At 43.0% G+C, this 24274-nt stretch overlaps 1 protein-coding gene across 9 annotated transcripts in view; it reads left to right on the forward strand.

Moving 5' to 3' along the window:
- Positions 1-24274, forward strand: part of rims2a (regulating synaptic membrane exocytosis 2a) — a 135196-nt gene that overhangs the window by 65301 nt on the left and 45621 nt on the right. For 3 of the 9 annotated variants that reach the window (XM_070911389.1, XM_070911392.1, XM_070911393.1), the window contains 11 exons: positions 3009-3958; positions 11325-11392; positions 13077-13196; positions 14724-14823; positions 14972-15095; positions 16014-16060; positions 16321-16433; positions 19865-19995; positions 20488-20659; positions 21004-21157; positions 23583-23651. In XM_070911389.1, the coding sequence (XP_070767490.1) occupies positions 3009-3958; positions 11325-11392; positions 13077-13196; positions 14724-14823; positions 14972-15095; positions 16014-16060; positions 16321-16433; positions 19865-19995; positions 20488-20659; positions 21004-21157; positions 23583-23651 (2048 nt within the window). Of the gene's footprint in view, positions 1-3008; positions 3959-11324; positions 11393-11592; positions 11805-13076; positions 13197-14723; positions 14824-14971; positions 15096-16013; positions 16061-16320; positions 16434-17553; positions 17602-19864; positions 19996-20466; positions 20660-21003; positions 21158-21933; positions 21961-23582; positions 23652-24274 lie in introns of all 9 variants that reach the window. The other 6 variants (XM_070911386.1, XM_070911387.1, XM_070911388.1 and 3 more) reach the window with 4 other exon arrangements.

Raw genomic sequence — 24274 nt, forward strand, 5'->3', positions numbered from 1 at the left:
CCCACCCCCACCCACTCCACGTTTTCTCCCATCCAAGTCACGCCGCCTGTCCCCTACTCCAGCATATCATTTCTGCTGCCGCTTCACTTTGGATTTGTGAATGAAGCGCTGCTCAGTTAGTGTCCAGGAGCAGATCATGAATAATGCAGCAAACCCTCACGTGTTTCTCCAGCCGCGTCTGAATCACTCGTGAGGCTGCGTTTGGATGCTAAGGTGATCGGAGGCATTTGTTTTGATGTGAAGCAGAAAGGAGAGGTCACTTGTGTGAGCTGGCTGCATCACAGAGACTTTCTCTAGGTCTTTGTTATAAATAAAGATGTGTTCATTAAAGTGCACATCCATTAGTCTTGTCTTTGTTGTGTGCGTGTCTCCCCTACAAGATGTTTTTTTATACTCCATTTGCAAGAAATCACAAATCAGTCAACCAGTTTGTGGCTAATGCCGTCCATCTTTTGGTGGCATTTTCTTTGACTGCTCAGATGTGGTGTCTCTCCGCTCAGACATTTAGAGGGCAGCACTTCCTGTTTCATTTTTTGCTTAGGAAAAACAAAGTCACCAGTATCAGTGGTACTAGCAGGCCTTTCACATTACCGCGAATCATTTGATCCAGTTGTTATATTAGAATATCGCTAATAGTTTTAATATAAAAATATAATTGTGTCAATATATCATTTAAAGCAGTATTTTTTTTTTCTCGCCATTTGTGGGTAACAAAACAATCTATAAACACAACACTGACATATTATCATCTAATAAAGTTGTTAGTTGCAACCAGGTTAGCAAACAGTTGTCTATTTTAGTCATCCAGCACCGTCTGGTGTTGCTGTGTGTTATTTTGGGATTTTTCTGTAACTGGACCAAACATTTATGTTATTATGTCCTTTCCGCTTTTAAGTAAATCTTGCTTTTATGTACTAGTGTTGTTGGAATGCACATTTTGTATCGCACTATTGCTCAACTTCTGGCCCTCTCTAACAGCCCATATTTTAACTGCACAGTAGTTCATGAACTATACACAGCACTCGTACATCATTCTGTCTCTCCTTAGAGCTGGCACTTACACAGATTATTCAGTGTTCAACACAGAAATTCAACTCCGAGAACACAAAAAGCATCTTTTCCACATGTGCCTCAGTCACCACAGTGCTGATATCTATTGTTCTGCGCATTCGTTATACTCAGACTAACCTGATCTGGTTGGTCTGTGATCCAGTAGGCAGGCACCATACCTCCTCTGTGGGTCAGTGACTCAGCCAATCACACGTGAGGAGTCCTTACCTTGGGCAGTGAGCGAGGCTGGCAGCAGTGATTTATGAAACCCTTTGAAATTTATGGAAAGTTGTCACGTACAAAATTAAAGGGATGCTTCACAGAGCTTTTTCCTCACCAAAATGTCATTATTATTTTGGAGGAAAAGTGGGAGAAATGTAGGAGAAAAGTGGCTTATGAATAATTGATTCTCAACAAAAGAATAAATGCATTAACGCACAGTTAGCCTCTTCCTGGCTTTTCATCCACTTCCTGGCTAGTTTCCTTTCTGACAGTCGGACAATGATAAAATGATTGATAGCTAATTTTAGAAATATGGGGCCCCTGACTGTAACCATACTTAGAAATATCCATCGTAGCAAGTTATTTTCACATAATTCTGAGCATAACTGTGCTTGTTTCAAGACTTTTCAGTCTTGTAACAAAGAGGACTATTCTATTTCATCAAGACCAGCACACATTAGTTTAATGATGTTATGATTTTAGTGTACGCCTTTACTGAGTGCGTATTCTAATGTTCTGTAAGTTCTGAGGTACATTGGATGTTTTCCCAAGATGGAAAAAGGTGGTGAGATAAATTAATGGGCACCTTCCTCTAAGGTTCATAAATTCAGACACGTTGTTATTGTCTCTCTACATCCCTTCATGTGCATTGTACTGTGCACACAGATACAATCTGTGAAACTCTGAATCATTTATCAATGCACTACTCTCAGTACACTGTCTGGTTCCTCATCTCTCTCCTCCTCGCACACACACTTACACAAACAAACACACACACACACACACACACACACACACATTCTCACACTATTAATTTGGAAATACAAACAGGTCATATCCAGGCAGGCTGTGTTGTTAATCTTGTGCCGTCCTGTTGTTTATAATGCATTGCAAATGATGATGATTTAAGCACCTATATCAACAAAGTAATCAGATGCTATCAAATGAAAATGAAAGATTGCCTATGGCACTAAAAGAGTCAAATATTAGATACAACATTGTCTGTGTGAAGACTGCGCAACCTTCTAAATCAAATTAGATAATCAAACAGGATGTGTAGTGCATGAGTGTATGTTTTTCCAATGTGAATATCTATTCTTTCCATGAATTATGGAGAAAGCAGGTTGCAAAGCTACCTGTCATACTGTTTAACTGGGTCAACTCAAGAAGTTTGTGTTTCCTTGCACATATTCCCTGCAAAATCTAAAGGTAACATGCCAAAAATGTGCTAAAAGGAGAGCATTAGTCAGCCACGTTATGGAGCACATAGAGTCTATTGCAGTGAGAAGAGGGAGTGGTGCTGCATCCTGCTGCTTAGTCCCATTTCTCTCTCTCTTGTATATGTGTGTGTGTGTGTGTGTGTGTGTGTGTGTGTGTGTTTGTGCGTGTGTGTGTGTGTGTGTGTGTGACAGAGACAGAGCAGGCTTTCATCAGGTTTTGACAGGGACTGAGGCCTATGTAATGCAGGGCAAAGCAAAGTGAAGCTATAGACTACAGACTGAAGGTTTCAGCCTCAGCAGAGTTGCACAGAGATGTGTGATGAAGAGCTGATACCTTCCACCTGCACACAGGCAGACACGTATGCTCTCTGGGAATTTAATTAAGCAGTATCAACATGCTCAGAAATAAATCAAGATATATAGCCTGCAATATATTAAAAGAAGCAGAGAACATCCAGTTCAAAGTGGACCAACCATTAAATTCCACTCTTTTGTTCCCCTCTCTTTGATCAACAGGAAACGAAGCCCATCTGCATCCAGGGATCCAAACCAAAAATACGACCAAAGGGAGGGGGGCGACCACTCACAGTATGCCCCGGCGGACGGCGGCATGCCTAGATCACCGTCTGACTATGGGGATGGGGACCCCCGGCGGGCTCCGCGGGGCCCACACATGTACCCTGATGTGGATGCGGCACGGATGGGTTACCGGGACCGGCGGGGCCCTGGACGCTGGCACTCCCAGGAATACCCGCTGGACCAGGAGCTAGATGGACCACCCAGCGAGTATGACCTCCAGCGGCAGCGCCAGGAGGAATTCCAGACACGGTATCGCAGTGATCCCAACCTGGCACGCTATCCTGTTAAACCGCAGCCCTACGAGGAGCAAATGAGGATGCACGCTGAGGTGGGCCGCCTGAGGCACGAGCGCCGCCATAGTGATGTCTCCCTGGCCTACACGGAGCAGGACGACCCAGGCCCTATCCGGCTGTCCCGTCAGCATCTCACCGAGCGCCGCCCGCTTATGGTGGGACAGCGTTCCTACTCCGTCGATCGCTCCTCCCCTGGGCCCATGGGTCCCGGCCTCGGAGGTCACAGAACCTCCAACCACAGCCCCCCGACGCCGCACCGCAGCCCTGTGCTGGGTGACCGATCTGGGGACCTGCGGAGAGGTGACCTGGGAGTAGGCGGCGATCCCATGAGGAGGCAGCAGCACCACTTGGACCCCAGTTCAGCTGTCCGCAAGACCAAGAGGGAGAAGATGGAGAGCATGTTGAGGAACGACTCACTCAGCTCAGACCAGTCGGAGTCGGTGCGCCCGCCACCCCCCAAGCCCCACAAAACCAAAAAGGGAGGAAAGATGCGGCAGGTGTCGCTGAGCAGCTCAGAGGAGGAGTTGGCCACCACACCGGAGTACACCAGCTGTGAGGACGTGGAGATAGAGAGTGAGTCAGTCAGTGAGAAAGGTAGGGGCCACACACTCTCTTTCTGCTACTTTCTGTGTATAGACAGCTTTATTTAGCGTTACTTTATGTTATACAAATGCACATTTCTTAGATGCTTTTTCATGCAATTATAAAGCCATCCTTTTCTAGTGTTACTGACATAATGTTGTTGTTAGGAAAGACAGATTTCATTTAATTCTAATCTAATTATTGTTGCTGTCTGGTGTTGATATTGATTCTTGCAGCTGTTGACTCAGATATAACCTTCAGTTTCCCCAGTCTACAATCTCTGTATGTGCTTCGTATGTTTGTAAGTTTATATGTGTATTTTTATGTGTAGGGCTCATTATTTTCGAGAAATAGAAATCATTTAAGTGTGTGTGTGTGTGTGTGTGTGTGTGTTTTTTTTTTTTTGATTTTTTGAAAAACATCAATAATACAAAAATGGGTGACTCTGGTGCATAATCTGCTGCTCATTTGTATTTTCTCTACCTTTTTCTCTACTGTTTTTGTTTTCTAAGCTTACGATGATGAATGATTATAAAATCCCACCATTTTCAGTTCAAATCTTTAAAAACCGAAAACAATGAGCCTTACGTATGTGCAAAGCACTATTGCATTTCATGTGTGTTATCTATGAATCTACTCTAACAGCTCTTGTGCCTTTGAGGAGGAGGCTTGTCCACTGAGCCTGCCAGATATGTTTCAGTGTGGATGGGTGTTTACGTGTGTGGCTGCGATTTGAAATGAATGTAAAACCGCTGCTCTCAAGGCCTTCTCCTGTTGCTGTCATCTCATGGCACATTTTGCCAGGTCCTCCTACAGCTGTTTCACATGATCAGTCTGTTTTAATGGACTGTGTTACGTAACTGACAGACAGAGGGAAGCAGGGAGAGGGCTGGGTTGTGGGTGTCGAGCTGAGTTAATAACAATTGCAGTGTATTTCATGTCATCACTGCTGTTTATGAAAGAATGGATGTTATTAGCAAAAAGGTAATAAAAGAGCAGAGGGTGATGCTATGTTTTCTTGCAGTATACTGAACCTCCTCCGGCAGCCTCGACTTCCATACTGTATTGTCACCAACCGTACCACACTGATGTCCTGCTACAGGGGCCATTACAAAGTGGCAACAGGATTATGGTTCAGTCCAGTGGGGTGGGAGCAAAAACTGATCGTGGTTGGGGGTAAATTTAGGGTTTTTCACTGCATGTTCTGCTGTTTTTTTTTCAGATTTGCTCTACCAGTTTTATTTCAGCTGTCAGTACCCAAAGACGGTTTAAACATGAAAATAATAATGAGAGTTATTTCTTCACGCTGTGGGTCCAGTTTACTACAGTGGACCTAATTGAAATGGTATGCTAGGTAGGCCTGTCCTGCTGTTTAGCTACAACAGGATAATAGAAATGGACATCAGATTGCTCATTGCAAATGTTCTACCTGCTTGGAGACACAAGCGCACTTGTCCAAGTGTATAAACATGCACTGGCAAGCAGTCAGAGTGACTGAATTAAATGCCACTTTGCATAGAATCAACATCAAAAGCAATTGTTTAGTCTTGTTGACTGCTCCACCTGGTTGACAGTTGTCGTAATTGCAAATTGATTTTGTTGTCAAACCTGTAATTATGGAGGCCTTTACCTTAGAAATGTTAAAAGCACTGAACACAAGAGAGGAGGAGGCACAGTTGACAAATGGAGGAATAAAAGATAGAAAGTACAGTGGCACAGTTTGCTTTTGTCAGTAGCACTAGACCAAAACGCCTGCCACATGCTCGAAATGTTTAAACTAGAGGAGAGGGGAGGAATTCAGTTGGTCTGCTCTGTTATGTAACTGTTCTCCTCACTAAAGGAAGCAGCCCAGCACCAGCGCTACATTATTGATGTGGGAGTTTCCAGGTTTCCAGGTAGCCATGGAACAAAAATAGGGAGAAAAAGCAGGCTGTTTTGAGGTTCAGAGTTTCTGTTGTTTCTGTCTGCCTCCTCCACAGGTCAGCACCTGTGGAGGAGAGAGAAAAATAACAAAGCAAAGAGCTGAACTGTTGACCTGAATAAGTATAGCTTTCCGTACCTGCTACAGAACGTCCGCAGACAGCTGATTATAGGGAGCTATCTTTGGTCTTTATTTAGGTATAATTGGCAGTTTCATTAATTTATGACATAATTAAGGCTGCTGTGATATGGTGCATGCAGGGAGTCTGATAAATGGTTCAGAAAAGTCTACTGAACCATTTATTTTAAACCAGAGTGTCCTTGTTTGCACCCTGTCAAAGTAGACTTAATTATGTAACAGACGGCAGAGAGGGGCTCCAAACCCTAGTCCCCAGATTTGACATGTGACATTCTGGAGTGTATTCATATAATCAATAAAAACCTTATATAATACAGTCAGATCTGCACTCTGATATATAATAACAGCCAAAGACAAAAATCAGGTTTGGCAGTACATAGAGTTTACAAATGGAACACATGTAGCATTACTGTGGAAATGGCTTAGATGGATTTCAGCTGACCCAATCAAGGATTCTCCCTGTATGTACTATAACATGCAAACCGAGCACTCAGCACTTGATTAGCTACTGCAGAGAGCACCTAACCTCACCAGGAGTGAGAAAAGCCAAAGCAAAGAACATCAACTGTAATTGCACGAGGGGCCGGAGCGGGAGAGAGATGTAAAAAGAAAGCACCTTTTGGCCATATGTGGTCCGTCAGCATCTTGGAGTGTGTGCACTCAGCTTGACTGGGTCAGTAGATGGGTGTGTAACAGCAGGCTAAGCAAGGGTGCATGTCGTGCTCTCAAATCTCACATACCCCGAGGGGGGCCGCTCAGGAAAATGGGATGAGAAGGAGGGGAGACCAAAGGGGAGGAGGAGACTGGAGGAGAGAGGGAGTGCCAGCTGTAATGGGCCTGGCTCGTGCCTGCGAGCACTGGAGACTGATTTATCGCGATGGTCCTCTCCCTGTGTTTTCCTCTTTATTGATTCCCCTGACATGGAGTCTCATAATAGTGCCGAACAGACAGAAAAGGAGAGGCTGGCTGGCTAACTACAGCGGAGAGGTGGACATTGTGTAGTGACAGCCTAAGTTACATCCTCATTAATGGCTTTTGGGATTCATTTTTGCACCTCAGTAAGTCTGTTGGGTTTGTCGTCTGTGCTCTCAAGCTGGATTTTAGAATATATTCGTATTAATTTAACCTTTTATACCTTAATGGATAATATTACTGTTTTTTAAGCTTAATAAAAGATAGTAGATAATAGTTAGGCCTTTTGTTTTAGAATATAAGTTCATGTTTTAAGATCTGCCTCCTCCAGGGGTGTAACATGACACTGTATCACCTAACCAGCGTGACTATGTTTAACCATACACACTGTTTCACCCCTGCCTCTTTTCCTCTCTCTCCCCCAGAATTGTAGTAAAAACAGCATCAATAATTAATGATCCAATTAATAGTTTACACTGGTTTTTATTGAGCTGTCAAAGTGATGGAGAGCCTGCTGGTGGTGAACTCCGCCACTGCCTGCGCTCTGCCTGCGCTCTGCCTTCGCCCTGAATCAGCACTTTGTGGGGCCTCGGAGCCGGGGCGAAACGGCAGGGCTGGGCGCAGACTGCTGATGCTCACAATTTATGGCTGTGATGAGTTTCCTGCTCCCTGAAAAACCACACAGCGCCTCGCTGGGGATCAGTGCCCAATTGTGGCGTGCCACTGGTAATAAAGCTTCGGGGAAAGAAAGGGGAAAGGCTGTACGTACCTCCATGCTGGCGCCCACTCAAATTCTTTTTGACAGACACTGAGGGTGGGCTGGGGAGGGGGTTGGGGGAGGTGGAGGAGTGTGATTGGAGGAAGAACAGGCACAGGTGAAGGTGAAACTGTGACTGATGTAACCTTGAGATAAGCTGTGTAGCATCTAGATTTAGTCTATATTTATCTCGAAAATAGACAAATAAACGCAACCCTCTCACTGACTTAACATAACGTGATTCACATGATATGTTTCTCTTCTCCTCTCCCTGATCGTAAATACAGGCCTTAAGCTGCACGGACTATCATGGCCACATTAGGCAAGTGACTTGTTCAACGGAGAGCGTCTACCACACTGAACTGGGCTCTGGCGTTTATGCTGCCGACAGAATAGCAGCTGGGAGGCAAAGAGGGTAATCACTGTTGTCAGCTGTTGGTTAGAGGGCCGCAGAGGGCAAAGCCTGTCTGGGGACATCCATAATGCTTTATCACAGTGCATAACTGTGTACAGTAAGTAGCTCTAGCACTCCCCTCCACTGATGGATGGATAGTTATAGGAGAGGGAGAGAGGGAAGGAGGAAAGTTAGTTTGTTTGGCTCAGACTGACCTTGCAACTTAGTTACAACACAATTGTAAGTGTGGAAATGTCATTGGAGAGCATTTCACTCTGGCAGGTATGGATGTGGATATTAATATTAATAAGTATTGTGCTGAAACACAATCAAAATAACGAAGGGCAATGACGCTGAGGGTGGGTCATTTTAACATCACCCCAAAGAAGAAGAACATTTTTGTAATATTATAATGTGTATTGTAAAAAATTATCTGAAACTATATTGCAAACTATGTCCCAATTTAATAAAACAATGGCACTTCTAATGTGAAAACTGGCACAAAACAAGGATAATTCCAGTTTATTACAAGTTTAGTTTCGCTTTCATAGTTTGGGCTATAACTAATAATCACTTTGCATTTACCAAATTACTCCAAAATGACATCAGACTGAGCAAGAAACTGAGACAGTCACAGAGGTTTTCAACAAACCCCCTATGTTAAGACAATGTGGCCAAACTGTTGTCAGGTTGTAAACAAGAGCCAGTACAATGTTATCATAATACAGTGAATAATAATGGACAAAGCAATGAAAATAAGTGGTTGTAATAAACCTGAATTCTCCTTTAAAACATAGTATATTCAGTACTGTGGCCATATTTTCATATTGTTAGAAAACTTGAATATGTGGCTGTATTCATTTATTTTTACACAGCATTCTTCTTCCATGCAGCTTCTTTTTTCTATATTGGAAACACTTCCTCTTTACCCTTGTATGCTCCAGCACCCCCCCCCCCCCCCCCATTGCCTCCTCCTCTACATCCAGAAGCCTATGCAGTCTATTTTTATGCCTTTCCATCAGAGTTCCCTGATTTCCCTGAGATTGAATCCTCAGCCAGATAATGCCTGAAGGAGGCCTGTCCTGTATAGATCCATTAAGCTCTACAGCTCTTTGCAGGGGAAGTGAAGTGTGGGAAATGTGATGTATATAGCCCAGGGGTTGCACAGGCACAGTGTTTTCAGATGTCCTTACCTGTGCCCGCAGCCCTAAGGTTCACTACGGCTACACGTTCGTGCAAGCACACAAATATATCATCAACAGCACGAGTGCAAGTGGAAGACCAGGGTCTGCTGGACGTCTGTCAGCACCACATAGGAGTTCTGTATTGTTTAAATGACTGTTCCTCATCCTTTATATGCTTTAATAAGAGCAATTTCAGGGGGACCATTTCTATGTTCACCATATTACTGAATTGTAAAATGACTTGCCAGTGTAAGCGCATAATATTTAAATGCCCATTGCCTCTTCATAATGGGATGTTAAATGCAGAGGTATGCTGCCCACTGAGGTCTCAGGACAAAGCATTGACCAGTTTCTCAGCAGTCAGACAGCAATGCCTCTCTGACGACCGAAATGAGTTCTCTCTGTCTTTGGACTCGAGCTTCAGTGCTCCTTACCTCCATCCTGCTCTCCATTGGGAATCTTAGCACCACCTTCAGATTCAATATTTTTCACTCTTTCTAATTAGCTTGGATTTTTAAGCCTCTTAATCAGGTTGAAAGTGCTCTCCATCTCTCTGCTCTGTGCATCCACGTGGGAAAACAGGGCAAATCCTGCTGAACGACAAAGTTGCTTTTGCATGCATAACTTTCCACCAGATCAAATACTCACAGTGATTTGATATTTGTCTCATAAGATATCTGCGTCTTTTCTTTTTGGCTGTTTGTTTTGAAGGAAGCATCACGTCTGCGGCAAGGGATTCCCCCTTTTAGGGGTCCAAGCACCTTCAGCTCCTCTCTCAGCTCAATTCTTCAGCTGGATTGATGAGAAAATAAAAAAGTAAAGAAAAGCGTCCCAGAAACCTCCATCCTGTAATTTCATTATAGCCATTTTCCCAGCCTGTATTTCTCAAGGCTGTGTTCACTGGTGCTACTACAGAGGTTGTAATCAGAACCTGATCTTTAAAAGCTCTCCCTGGTGCACTTTAGATTGAGGTCAGTTAAGGCTGTGTGGCAGCTGAATCCCCAGTTAAACACATTACAGATCTGCCCTGCTCCCTCCTCCAGATGCAGCTACTGTAGGACAACTTTGCTAACTTTGTTTGAGCAAAATGTGAGTTGTCTGCTGAAGTTTTTTTAAGATGTTCTCCGGAAGTTAAGATGAAAATAAAAGGGGAACGATGTTTCAGTGGAGTGAGGAGTACCGGACTACGTTGAAATATAACCCTTATTTTATACTCCCAAACCTGCAAACCTGTAAGCCACCCAGATCTTGACGCATCTCGTCTTGTGATAAATTTAGTTAGTAGATGATGGCCAAAACAATAGCCACCCTCATTCAGCATATGGCATTTTCTGTGTGAAAAGGAGCCTCTGCTCTTTTTCCCTGTAGGTTACATTTTCTATTTCATAAAAGCGTTATGTGTGTTATGTTAGCAGAGGTGGTCTTTGTTTCAGGCGAGGTGACCCGCCTCTGCTTTAAAACACTGCAAGAAAACAAATGAGACCATGTTTGAGATGATTGATAGCCAGTATCATATGGGGGCCGCATTAGTGGCAGAGTTTTCTCAAAATGAAGACCACATTTCCCATAATAAATGATATTGTTGATTCTTGCCCCGACTCCTCCTCCAGAGTCACATTCCATTTGTTGAGAGTAGTAGAAGAACTTTCATTAATGGATTGTATTGTGTTGAGGTAGTGTAAAGCAATACGGCATGCAAATCACAATCAGACATTTTACAGGGGTAAAGATGAAGGAAAGAAAAGGAAAAGAGGAGGAAAAATGATCTGGGCATGAATGTGGAAACAGGCCTGTGTGTGGAGCTTGTCAAGTCATTATCGATCCTTTGTGTATTATTACCTGAGCTGCATCTTTCTCTCTCCACAGGGATGTTAGAGTTGCACATGATGATCACTTTTTGAGTTTGAGCAGTATGTGAGTGCGTGTGTGTGTGCATAAATGAGTGTTTAGTGTGTATTTCATGTATGTGTGTGTGTGTGTTAATGTCTGTACGTTGTGGTTTGTGGTGTCCTCACTGGTCCCTCTCGCTGTCCTCTCTCGTGTGTGTGCGCCCTTTCCCCCCCACCTTACAGGAGATTTGGATGGCCATTGGTGGGACCATGCGTCTTGGCATAGCAGTGAGGCCTCCCCAATGTCTTTGGTGAGACATGTGGAGCCCTGCCTTGACCCCTCCCTCCTGCCCCTTAACCCCCATCTCTCTCTCCCTCTCTCTGTCTCTCTCCTCCCCCCCATCCCCCCTTCTCCCAGAGTCTTTTGTCATTTCATGTTTCCTTCGTTTTATTTACACCTTTGCATGTTGTTTTTCTGTTTTTCTTTCTGTTTTTTATCCCACACCTGTAGGGGACAGTCAAAGGGGAAAAAGAAAAACTATTGAGCAGGCATTTATGTCCGAGCCGACACACACCTTATCTGAGAGGCAAAAGAAAATGGTGCGCTTTGGGGGACACTCATTTGAAGAGGACTTGGCATGGTGTGAACCGCAGGTTAAAGACTCGGGAGTTGATACGTGCAGTAGCACTACCCTAAACGAGGAGCATAGCCATAGTGAGAAGGTACTGAGACAATCTAGCCTGCATTTTGTTATTATTATTTATGAACTACCCATCCAGTCTTTGTTTGCTCTCTGTCACTAAGTGTAAATAGGTGAGATGTTTGTTTTTTGGATTTTATTTGACGTTGTATAAATTGATTTCTCTTGCGATTTCGTTTCCTTTTTGTTTTTTCGGTTACTTTTGGCTCCACCTTGCTCGGTGTTGCTGAAAAAGTCTTTTGGGGGCACCCTCTTTGCTTGCTACTTGTACTTGCTGTTTTGCTCCCCAAACAGAAACTCCACATCTTACCGTAGTTGTAAAAGAAGAGCATTGACACACAACCTCTCTGTTTGTCATGGCACACAGGAATGTGGGTCTCTCCTAGTTGCATGCTCGTTCTCCTCCGTATGTTATGTTCTTGCTCTGCAGCGGTCCTGTTTAGTGCAGTTGGAACACCTTAACTCAGGCCTGTCCCTCTCACTCTGCTGCCCTACCCCACAGCACCCAGTCCAGACAGAACCCGCCCCCCTGTCCAACTTTCCACTCACTTCTATAGCAAAACCCAAATGATTGTAAGCACACAAAACAGGGAAGACTGGATTTGTTTTGCACCAAAAGTTAAAACATTTGTTTTTCTTTTTTCCCTTCCACTGCGCGTCTGTGATTTCACCCTCTCTGTGTCTCATGGCTTTATTCTGTGCTGTCTATTTTTCATCCTTTTGATCTTTAAACTGGCACCTCATGGTCCACCTCATTTGTTCTTGTATCTTGACCTTTTTTTTCTCCCCCTTTTCGCTGTCTGCTTTCCCCTCACTACTCCACTTGATGGTGGTTGTATGTTTGTTGTGTAGTGAAGCACCGGAGTGAGACTCCGGTCTTCCTGCTCCAGTTTGAAGAGCTGGTTTGAGGAGGAGTGTTGGGGCTGCTTGCTTTACTCTGCATGGGGCGCTGCATGAAGCTCACTCCACCCTCACACTGGCAGGTTCACACAAGCTCTGGAAATAACACTGCTGTGTTAGGTGTTATTTTTCATCAACACGTTTGTCCACGATTAGCTTAGGAATTAAATATTCCATCTCTTAAAATGTAAATAATTGAGCATGTTGCTATCTAAAAAATTAAACAGTCTTGATGAGTCAACAGAGTTTGTGTGAACTTTTTTCCCTGAGTGAATAAATACTTTCCCCATGCCCCCCTTTTCACTATGGACAGTTGTCTGCTTTGGTCTAAAGTAATCAAATTCAAGTGGATAAGCTGTTAAACAAAAGGTGTGTTGTTGCTCTGACCTTGTAGCACCCGGTGACGTGGCAGCCGTCCAAAGATGGGGATCGCCTAATAGGGCGTATTTTGCTCAACAAGCGCATGAAAGATGGAAGTGTGCCTCGAGACTCAGGAGCTCTGCTTGGTCTGAAGGTGAGCTTATAGCGATGCTCTCTACCTGTCTGTGTGTGTGTCTGAAGGCATGATGCAAACACACTGAACATTTCAAACTATGGCGCTGCACCATCAAGCTTTCCGCTGTAGCGCCATCATTCTACTTCCATAATAGAAATAACATTTATGTTAAAAAATATGTTGGTAACTGACTTCAGTTGATAGCACCATGGTACCCAGGAATGTGGGGTAAATTTGACAGGTACAGGTAGGTTATGCACATTTATGTTATCATACAGTATAATAACTTTTCAGCTGTGAAATCTAATATTTTGTGGCCTCTTTTTTTGCGTTTGGCTCGCTGATTTTCTCCTTGGCTTCAAATTATTGATTACATCACAGTGCTACTCAGTATTAATATTCATTAAAGACTTGATTATGCTCCTGATGAATATTAATGAGCAGCGTTTGATATTGAGCTGTATCATTTTCTGAACTCGCTCACATTGAAGAACTTTAATGAACTGCTTTCAGCAGCTCAGAGGAAACAGTCGGTCCAGAACCTGTCAATGCCCATATTTGACAATTGAGATATTATTTGTTTTGCAGTGTTTATGTATTGAATAGCACCATCGCTACTTACATATTTACATTCTATGCTTGCTGTGTCTATTTTTCTTATGCTGTTAGTGCTGTATAACCTACTTCTTTAGGTCATATTCTTGCTTCACATGATTGATGAATCTGTAGGTGGTTCACACTGGTAAAAAAAAAAAAAGCTGAGCAGCCAAAGTCCAGAGGAGCACGGCGGGCCATGCAGAGAGAGAACAGAGAGCGGCAAGATGGGGAAAAAATCATTACTGATTGAATGAGCCTCCTGAAATGGCATGTTTGTGTCTGCTCAGTGCCTCTGTGCGTTTCTGTCCGCTCAGCAGCAGCCAACCAACTCGGCAATCCAGCCAGTCAGTCCATCAGTCCATCAGTCAGGCTGCCAGCCTCGCCCTCACTGTCCATCTCTCTCTCTCTCTCTCCCTCTGCGAGCCTTCTTCTCTGGCTCCCGCCTGTTACATAAAGCCATTTCATTTAGCAGACTTCCCTAAGCTCCTTTGTATGTTGGCATTCAGCTGCCATTAAGAGGGATTTTTATTTGTATGATGCCCATGTAAGCTTGAGCGTAGTGGAGTACAGCAGCTCAGGACTGTACAGTACAGCTCTAGCCCACGGGCCTGCACTGTTGCAGAACCACAGAGCAGCACCAGAGTGTGTCCCTGGGGAAGAAAGCATAGTCCTGGACATTTTTTTAAAAACAGATGCACTGTTACCATTGGCCCTCTCCTTGCAACGCTTTCATTGAGTATTCATACCTTACGGGCAAAAGCTAAAGCCATGACATCAACGGGATACTTTGAGGAAAAGAAGTCTGCTTCTGCAAGATACATCTTCTTAGGTTTTGTCATGAGGAGTTAGCATGGCACATTAATGCTGCAGTCTTAACAATGCTAACAGTTAAAGTTTAGTTTATGCATGTATTTCACAGATAATCCAGTCACCTCTCTGCTTCCACAGGTGGTGGGAGGCAAGATGACAGAATCTGGTAGACTTTGTGCTTTTATCACTAAAGTGAGGAAAGGAAGTCTAGCAGACACTGTTGGACACCTCAGACCAGGTATTTAGAGCACACACACACACACACACACACACATACACACACAAACGTTGGTATAGAAATTAAATTAGTGGAATTGAGGTGCATAATGATGTGGAAAGATGAAAATATACCATGTGACATTCAGTATGTCTGGTGTTTTTTGCAGGTGACCAGGTGCTGGAGTGGAACGGGAAGCTTTTACAAGGAGCCACATTTAAAGAAGTTTACAATATCATTCTAGAATCCAAGCCTGAGCCGCAGGTGGAGCTGGTGGTCTCACGGCCTATAGGGTGAGAGCTCACTGTCACTGTCACTGTCACACGCACTGTACTGGGGTGGGCTGTTATTGAGCAGTAAAGGGCATTGGATGACAGTAACTGAGATGTTAGGCACAAGGAGAACTTCATTAGACAATTAAGTTTCTGTTGCATAAATTATAGTTTAAGTCTTTTATTTGACATCAGTAACAAGTGATGTAAAGGGCTTGGTCCTGTCCAGAGTGTGTACCTCTCTGTGCTGGGACCCTGAAATAGGAATAATTAGAGCTTTTCAGAGCTTTTTAACATTGATTGAACAGTTGTGTGCCTTTTTCAAAATAGCTTCAGATGTGATTCAATCAGAGAAGAGATTCATTCCTTACAGTAGACATTAATGAACAACATGCATATTTTTTCTCTAAAGCAATTACAGTTCTTATGTCTGTAGGCTCGTTCATACGACGCCACTGCCTGCATTACTCAGAATAACTTTGAATGGAGTTCTCTATAATATAGAGACAGAGGGAATCTGAGAGGCAATATAGCTTGTGTTCTCACAGAATGTGTTTGTGAACGAGTGGCGCCGTCTTGTTTATTCAACATCTCTTCCTCCCTCCCTCTGGTTCAGTCGGCTCAGGCCTCGTATGGGACCGAACAACGCCGCCCTGCAAAATGAAAGCCTGACGTTTCGCTTGTGCTCCCTCCTTCAATTTGTTTTTGGAAAGGGTTAACTGTGGGGGAAAAACAGCGGCACCTCTGCTTTGTCAATTCCTATATCTGACCTGCTTTGTGCTGCTGAGGGAGCTGCTGGGTGAATGAAGACTAATGCGGTCATTAAAACACAGTGCAGTCAGCATTAGCTGAAATTGATCCTTTCCATCCCCTGCTTCTCCCCTGTCTCACGCACTCATGCTCTTTCTCTGTTTTTTGTTGTTGTTGTTGTTTTTTCAGAGATATTCCAAGGATACCAGACAGCACACATGCACAACTGGAATCAAGTGAGTCTTGTGAAGATCGTAACCCTGATCGTTTCCTTACCCCCTTTTATATTAATCATCCTAGAAGGAAATATCTATGAGAGTTGCTTCTGTCACTCTGTCTCCCCGTATTTTGGTCTTTCTGCTTTCTTGCCCTCTTTGTGTCTCTCTTCTTGTCTGTGTCTTTCTGTCTTCCTCACTACGACCCCCCTCTCCCGTTCTATCTCTCCATGTTACTAAAACCACTAAATAATCTGACTGTGTCATCTGTGTCCTGTCAGGTTCGAGTTCTTTTGAGTCTCAGAAGATGGATCGCCCGTCCATCTCCGTCACGTCCCCCATGAGTCCCAGCATGCTGAGGGACGCCCCCCAGTACCTGTCAGGACAGCTCTCAGTGAGTGACCTCAGTATGACATACAGACTACATGTGAGATCCTCTGGAGGGACTGCTTTGTTAGGGAAAACTTATGAGTAAGATGGACTATGGGTTATTAAGTCCTATGATTATATTTTGGAATATACTATTCACACTGTACATTTATTTTGCAACTCAAAGTATAACTTAAATCCTGGTTCAAACCACTGGGCTACCAGGCGCAGCTCCTCTTGCTCTGCCCGTTCTGCTGGCCCTTTACCAAACCAGCACAGGATTGTAGATCAGGTTACTGTGTGTGTTGTCCATTATCTAGCATAAAAACCCTCCTGGGGTAAATGGGTAAAGGGCTGCATTAAAGCAAGAGATAAATCAGCTCTCAAATGTAGGATCCACAAGGGAAATAGCTTTAGCATCTAGGTAAAGAGGTTAGGTTTTTCTCTCAATATCTATATTTATGAGAAAAAGTTGGATTTGAAGGCTGATTCGACTGCCAATCCTCATCTTGCAATTTGACAATTAGTATTTTTAGCTTTTGGTGATATGTATATGAAGGAAATGGCTGATTCCGATTGCTGTAGTTGACTGTAGAGTAATTTGACTCTCATTGACACCTCTAACACTGTGTCAGCCAATTAAATTCTGCAAACCTCGCCCAGATGCTTCTTATGTTCTCCATTTCGACTGACCTTGAAATTCAAAAACAACTGATCACTGAAACAGTTCATTGAAGACCCGCAGTGCCTGATGAGTAATTCTACACATTGAAGAACTGTCAGTATGATATTTTTGGAGTATCTTGTCTCTGTTGTGTTTAGGGATAACAAGGGTTTAACGTCACTGTGACGCAAGCTTTGAAGCAGAGGAGAAAGGTCCAGAGTAGGACGAGAGACGTAATTGTGAGTCATTAATAGTTTCAGGGCCTATGCAGAACAGTGCAGAGAAGCAAAGCTATAAGTGAAAGGTGAGAAAGTGAAATAAGAATGAACCCACTGGCCTGAATCTCCCATCTGAAACTACAAACGTCTGTTGTTGTGTTTAGAGTGTATTGTAAGATTTTTGTTGTTGTTTTGTGGGGTTTTGGTTTTATTGCATTTTCTTTTCTTTGTTTTTTTTTTGCTGTTTAATTTTGCTTATCCAGAGCCAAAGCCTTAGTAGAAGAACAACGCCTTTTGCCCCTAGGGTCCAGGTAATTGGCCCTGTCTGCAGGGCACAATCTCTATTTGGTCTTTGCTCATTGACTGTTGACTGGCCTTTTTTTCTGTTTCCATACTTTGGAAAATGCATTCCCGGGGAAATGGCAGCTTCGAGTTTCCCTCTCAGTGCAGTGCATTGTGTCATTTTCTTCAATTTGATTTCTTGGTATCACTGTTATGATGAGAGTTATTATTACTCATTTTAACCCATTCACATCATTATTCCAAGGTTGTGCATGCTCAACTAATCGGAACACATTTTAAGAGACACTCTTCCATTGCCTGATTTGACACCAGTTATTGACCCTCCCTTGTCTCATACATTTTGGATCTTTGGCAATGCAGGAGGGTGTCTCCCTGAGCTTTTTTTTTTTCGGACAAAGGACTTGGGTTATTTTCTGCTTCATTGTGACATGAACCTAGGCCTTGATAGCTCTTAACCCTACACACATCTCCAGGAGAACTCCTCCATGTGCGAGTTGACGTGATGTTAATTACCAGCTTATGACTGATGGGTCTGCAGTTTCATGTTGCAGTGAAAAGAAACCAAGTTCACCGTCCTGTGTTGGAAACCAAATTGCATTTTCCTTTCCAGATGAGAGTTAACGTATAAGCAAATTGTACCTCCCAAATAACAAACTTTAAACCGAGCAAAGCTTTGAAGGTTTTGCTTCGCTCCGCGGGTCTCTTTTAATCTTTCGTCTTTGATATCAGACTTCTGTGGTTTTTGTTTTATGACACGCAGTAGAATCACTTTGTGTGACTCTGTATTCTTGATTCAGTTAGCTTGAAGGTTAACACTCCTGCTTGGAATTATATTTATCTCTCTGATACTGTTACAGTATGTTGTTCTCAACAGACTTTATATGGATCTAAGGCGAGAATATTATGATGATTATATTGCTGTTATACATAACAAGCATGCAGATGTCTGCACTTTATACGTACTGTGGGTTTTCAAATTTAGAGGCATCAAAACACGTGATTTGGAGTTAGAATGTCGGTAAATAAGTAGTTTTTTTATGTGTGTGTATGTTCATATGTGTACTCTTGGAGAAGCTTGTATATTTTGTATTCTATACGTTTGTATATTTGAGTAGTTGACGTGTATTATCACACATAATCATTACCTTTCCAAGGTGAATCTCTCAGAGATGTTTTACCAATTCACAGACAGTACAGTATATTCATATTTTGCAGCATCTGGTATATCTGGGCTACAAGTTTAGAGGTTGTTTGGTACAATTTGTTTTCCCATAAGCCCTCTCTTTTGCCTATATGAAATCTAATCTGACTTGTCTTGAATGCTGTTTCTTGCATTGCTGCATGTATAGCTGGTAGTTTTAAATGGTGCAGACCTTTTCCATAATCATATTTTTAAAGAAGTATGGACAAGAGCTTAGAAGTTTAATTTCTCATTTCATTTATCTTTCTTTAAGGCCTCAGTTGGAGTGTTTTCTTCTTCTAAGTGTCTTCTGTTGAAGTCCATACTTCCCTTTCAGTGTGAACTGTCTTCGATTCCTCTGGCAACAGCATGATTGATTTCTCCATATCAATGCGCATTGAATGTCTGAGAGAACATTATTAGAGACAGCATCATCACTGGTAGACGGTATCATTTCAACAGAGCACACTGTTCATTTTAAAGCATGTTGCCTTTAGCATTCCACTTCAATTCACTTAAGTTGAAATGACATTAAGGCCCATTGCATTCAGTTCCATTCAATAAACTTTATTCATCCCTTCAGGCAAAGTTTTTAATGACGAACGTAAACACATACATTTTAAAACACTTAACGTAAAAGAAGAAAACACGAATCCATGTATAGAATAAACATGGCACCATGCACATGACTACAAAAACACATTCATTTAACCATAGAGACTGAAATGTCACTCATCTTATTTTGACATTCATTTTTAGCATTATCATACCATATTGATATTGATACAAGTCCATGTTTTAATGAGCACTTACGCTCGGATAAACTGCCCCACCAAGCATGTGACATGACATCATCTTAGCAGGTTCCTCCTTGTCCCTGAAGGGTAAATACAGGAGAAGACCCTATGCTGTAGTCAAAAACTGTCAGCTGAAATGAGACAGGTCTCAATAAAAGAAGGCACAAAGGCTCATGTAATAACTTTATTTCTAATTTGATGACGTTGTCTTCTCCTGCATTAGTCCCTCTGTGTGTTCTTACTCCCGTTGGCCCTGGCCAGTCTCTCAGCCGGCTCTCTGCTCTTCCCCCGCAGGTCAAACTGTGGTATGACAAAGTGGGCCATCAGCTAATCGTCACCATCCTGGGTGCCAAAGACCTGCCACCCAGGGAAGACGGCCGGCCCAGGAACCCTTACGTCAAAATCTACTTCCTCCCTGATAGAAGGTAAGAGTAGAAACAGTTACTGTTACCACCACCATGTGCTTATTTTATTTAATGTCATGCCATTTCACTCCATTCAGGAAGACATAGGGATAGTGGGCTGAACTAAGTTATTATATATATTAGAAAAAGGATTCTGTACTAATGTGGAGTTTTTGGAACATTGATGTGATGTCACAAGGTCATCCATCATTGTTTTTTTGCTATTAGCATCAGGAGAGGCTGTATGGATATATGTGGATGTCTCTTATTACATTGTTGGTCACTCAGTGCAGTTTTCCATCTTGCTAAGCAGTTCTTTCTCATGCACTGGTGAAGAATGCAGGAAGTGGACATTTGCAAGGAGAGTAGTACAGCCATGTTGACATCTCACTGTCATCGTCAGCATGCCACGGTGATGTGCTCTGTGCTGTGTCGTGTTATTGATCTGTTGTATTCGTGGCTCTTCCCTATCATGGTTGTAAATAAAAACAGTTTGAATTATTGTTCCTCCAGCGACAAAAGCAAGAGGAGAACAAAAACGGTAAAGAAATCCTTAGAGCCCAAATGGAACCAGACCTTTATGTATTCGCCGGTGCACCGGCGGGAGTTTCGGGAGCGCATGCTGGAGATCACATTGTGGGACCAAGCCAGGGTGAGGGAGGAGGAGAGCGAATTCCTGGGAGAGGTAAGAGAACCAAACCCCGCCCATCAAGGACCTTCACTTTATCTCAGTTAATCCTCTTGAATGGGGTCAAGCCCTTAATAAAGCTCTTTGATGGTCCAGTCCTTGTCCAACACGGACATGGAGCTTTGCTGTTTTTATTTTCTGTGTAAAGCTGTTATGATAACTAAACACACCTCGGCAAGAGGGAAGGGCTTGTTTGGGACTGACGCTCACTGTAAGAGCTCTATGAGTCTTGTAGCACGAGTGTGTGTTGCTGTAGTTCCATCATTGAGTTAAACTATGTTTGCAACTGTTGGATATTTTTGAGGTAAGAGATGTTACTGTGGCCTTTTTTCCTCTCACAGATCCTTATTGAGCTGGAGACAGCTCTTCTGGACGACGAGCCACACTGGTACAAGCTACAAACCCACGATGTGTCCTCCATCCCACTCCCACGTGCCTCCCCGAACACACAGCGCAGGCAGCTCCATGGAGAGAGTCCAACGCGGCGGCTGCAGAGTACGTAACCCCTCTGTTACTGACACGTATTATTAGCTCATATCATTATCTTGAAATTGACTTTAAAGAGACAGCGAGAGTGGCCACTCTTTAGGGAAAAATAAATTCAAAGACATGAAATATATGCATGCCATAAATGCCAAGGGCAAGGGCAGCAGATTTTCTTTTACATGATGTTGGACAAATATTTGCAACGGTGGACAAACCAGTAACATCCCTCCAGTCTGTATCAATAAGCTCTCAATAACTTGAGATATTTTGCAGAGCAGTATTTTCTGGTTCTTGATAACTCGGTCTGGGTCTTGTTCTTTTACATGAGTATGATGGAGAGGTATTTGTGACGAAAGGCTGATGCCACTAAACATTTAAAAAACAAATGCTAATCACCAAGTTAAATAAATCACTTTATTAAAACCAAAGACCACAGACATTTTGCAGGGAACTACAGTTACCAGACCGCCAGCAGTGGTCATGTAACTGAAGTCAGAATAAATCAAACAGACGTCAATGACTTTCAGTAAAGTGAATGATCAAGCTCTGTAGTAATATAATATAGTAGATCTAGCCATGGTCCATTTTCTCATTTCTAATAACTATAATTTGCAAATGTATGATCTCATTTAGAAATAAGGGTCCACATACAGGTATACATATGCCTCTGGTCAACTTTCAAGTCGTTGTGTTTTCGGTTCCTGCTTTAGTTTATTAAGGCTTTAACAGCATATTTTGTCTTTGCCACCTGTGTCACATCAACCTTACTGCTTCTGCTTTTACAGACAAAGGCTCATATTCATACAACTCAGGTAAAGGCCCCCCCTGCACTCGCAGGCAGTGCAGCTCTGTGGAGCATCTGAGTGTTCTCCTGTCCTCTTCAAAGATGCATCCTTGTGCCCTGACTCTCCATCCAATTTCCTTCCATGAAGGGTGCATGTTTCTGCTGCCTTACATGGGTTTCAATGTGGGGAGCTGGTGTAAATTTTACACCACTAGTTTGAAATCCACTACATCAGACACGTGCACGCTCCAGGGAAACAGAGATTTAGGACACAGTGGTCTATCCCTCTCTGTGTATTCACCTGTGAACTATCTCACAATCCCAACCTGCAACCCACAAGCATATCCTGCAAAACTGCACTCGATCCTCATCCTACAGTGATGTTATAAAAACCCAGGCTCTCTGCCAGTCCCGGCAGACACAATATACTTTGATTCTGACCACTTGCTTTTCCTCTGTGATGTATATTGTTTATTATTTTGCCCGTTACCAATATTACCCCTTTTAAAAATGCACATAATACTTTTGGCAAACTTTGCAGCCCATTCTGCTTTGCTTGTGTTTGTGTGTCTTGAATGTGAATATGTCCTTGAAATTGTCATGGGATAAGGTAGATGACTCTGTTGCTGGTGTGATACTTTGCTCACTATTTTTAATCTTCCAAAACAGTGCCGGTATATTTACTTAGAGAAATGAAAAAAAAAGAACGCTTTATCTTTATGCATAATACATTATTTTCTAGCGTTGTATTTCCTCTAACCAAACCCCAAAATAGCTCATTTTACAGTCCTTCTCTCACCACTGTTACCAGATATTGGGTAACATGCTTTATGACTGTACTGTAGGACTGCTTCACTGTACTGCTTCCACTAGACACTTAAGGCTTGCTCGCCTCCCCCAGCAGGATGATTTTCTGGGCGTTTGTGTTAGTGTGAGGTGAAAGAGCTGACAGCTGTAAAAAGTCTCTAGCCAACTGAGATGAGAGGTTGGGAGCGGCACTGCCAGAGTGCAGCACTTGTCATTTCTGATAAAGCACATGTGTCCAGTTGATTTAAGTTGACTGAACGGTGAAGGCGGCGGCGGTGGTGGTGGTGGGGGGGGGGGGGCGGCAAAAAAGGGGTCATACTTTAAAGAGAGGGGACAGGGAGGGGTGATAAGGCCACTGGGGAAGATGAAGAAAGAGCTGGGAAGCCATATCACTTCTCCCACCCCCCACCTTCACATGTAAATTGAATGATTGAATGTGTCATTTAAAAGTGCCACAGTTCAGATGAAGAGAGATCTGCTGTTTCTGCCGAAGTCGAGCAGTGAAATGCAGCATTATTTGTTACAGCTGACGCATATTTTCACAATATATCATCCAAAATGCTGGCTTGTGGGACCGTTTGTTGTATTTGTGGGGTGCGGTGACGTGAGTTAGAGACTGACAGCATATTCATTGTGTATCTTATTGGATTCAGTTGGAACATTCAGTTTAACCAATAAAGATTACATTCAGACCAGGGAGGCATAACACCAGAAACTGGGTGAATAAATGAACGAGGGAATGAAAATGACTTCTCCATCTCTCTGTCTCTCTCTTTCTCTCCTCATTCGATCCTTCTCTCTCTTTTGTTTCCCCGTGTTTCTCTCTGTCTCTCTAACTCGAAGGATCCCAGAGGATAAGTGACAGCGAGATCTCAGACTACGATTGTGAAGATGGTGTCGGAGTAATAACAGGTAATATATTAAGGTCATATTAACATGCAAGAATTAGTGCATGTGAGTGAACACATTGGCAGTACAAGTGAATCACATCAAATGAAAAGCTAAATGGCAAAGAGGCCGTCTGGAGATAAAGTTTAATAGGATCTTGCACCAGGCTGTATTATCATTTTTTGAATTTAATGTTTATTTGCTTTCACCTTGAACTCAGGTAACCTCCTCCATGTCTCTATTCGTCAAATGCTTCCAAGGCCCGAACAGCCTCCAAAAACTGTTATGATATCATATTAGCAGGGTGAAACGCTGCCGCCCATCAGCAGCGGCACAGTGAAGGAGCACTGAGATTTTGCTGCTAGTCTCCAGCAGCACACCCACGCTGCACATCAGAAAAGGAGAAGCAGAGCTGTTACCAGCCCGAGAAAAGGGCAGAAAGAAAGACTGAAAAGTACTTGAAATTCCCCCACATGAAATATCAACCTCGAAGAAAATGATGCATAAATAGGTAGCAAAGCCAATAGTTTTCTCATGCAAAAGATAATATTGGCAAGAAGTATATTCTGTGCTGTCCTCTTTCAAATAAATATCATCCCTCTGTTTTTCTTAAGACCACACAAATTGTGGCAACCTTGTGTGCAGGA

This window comes from Enoplosus armatus, chromosome 9 (assembly GCF_043641665.1).
Source record: "Enoplosus armatus isolate fEnoArm2 chromosome 9, fEnoArm2.hap1, whole genome shotgun sequence".
Lineage (NCBI taxonomy): Eukaryota > Metazoa > Chordata > Actinopteri > Centrarchiformes > Enoplosidae > Enoplosus > Enoplosus armatus.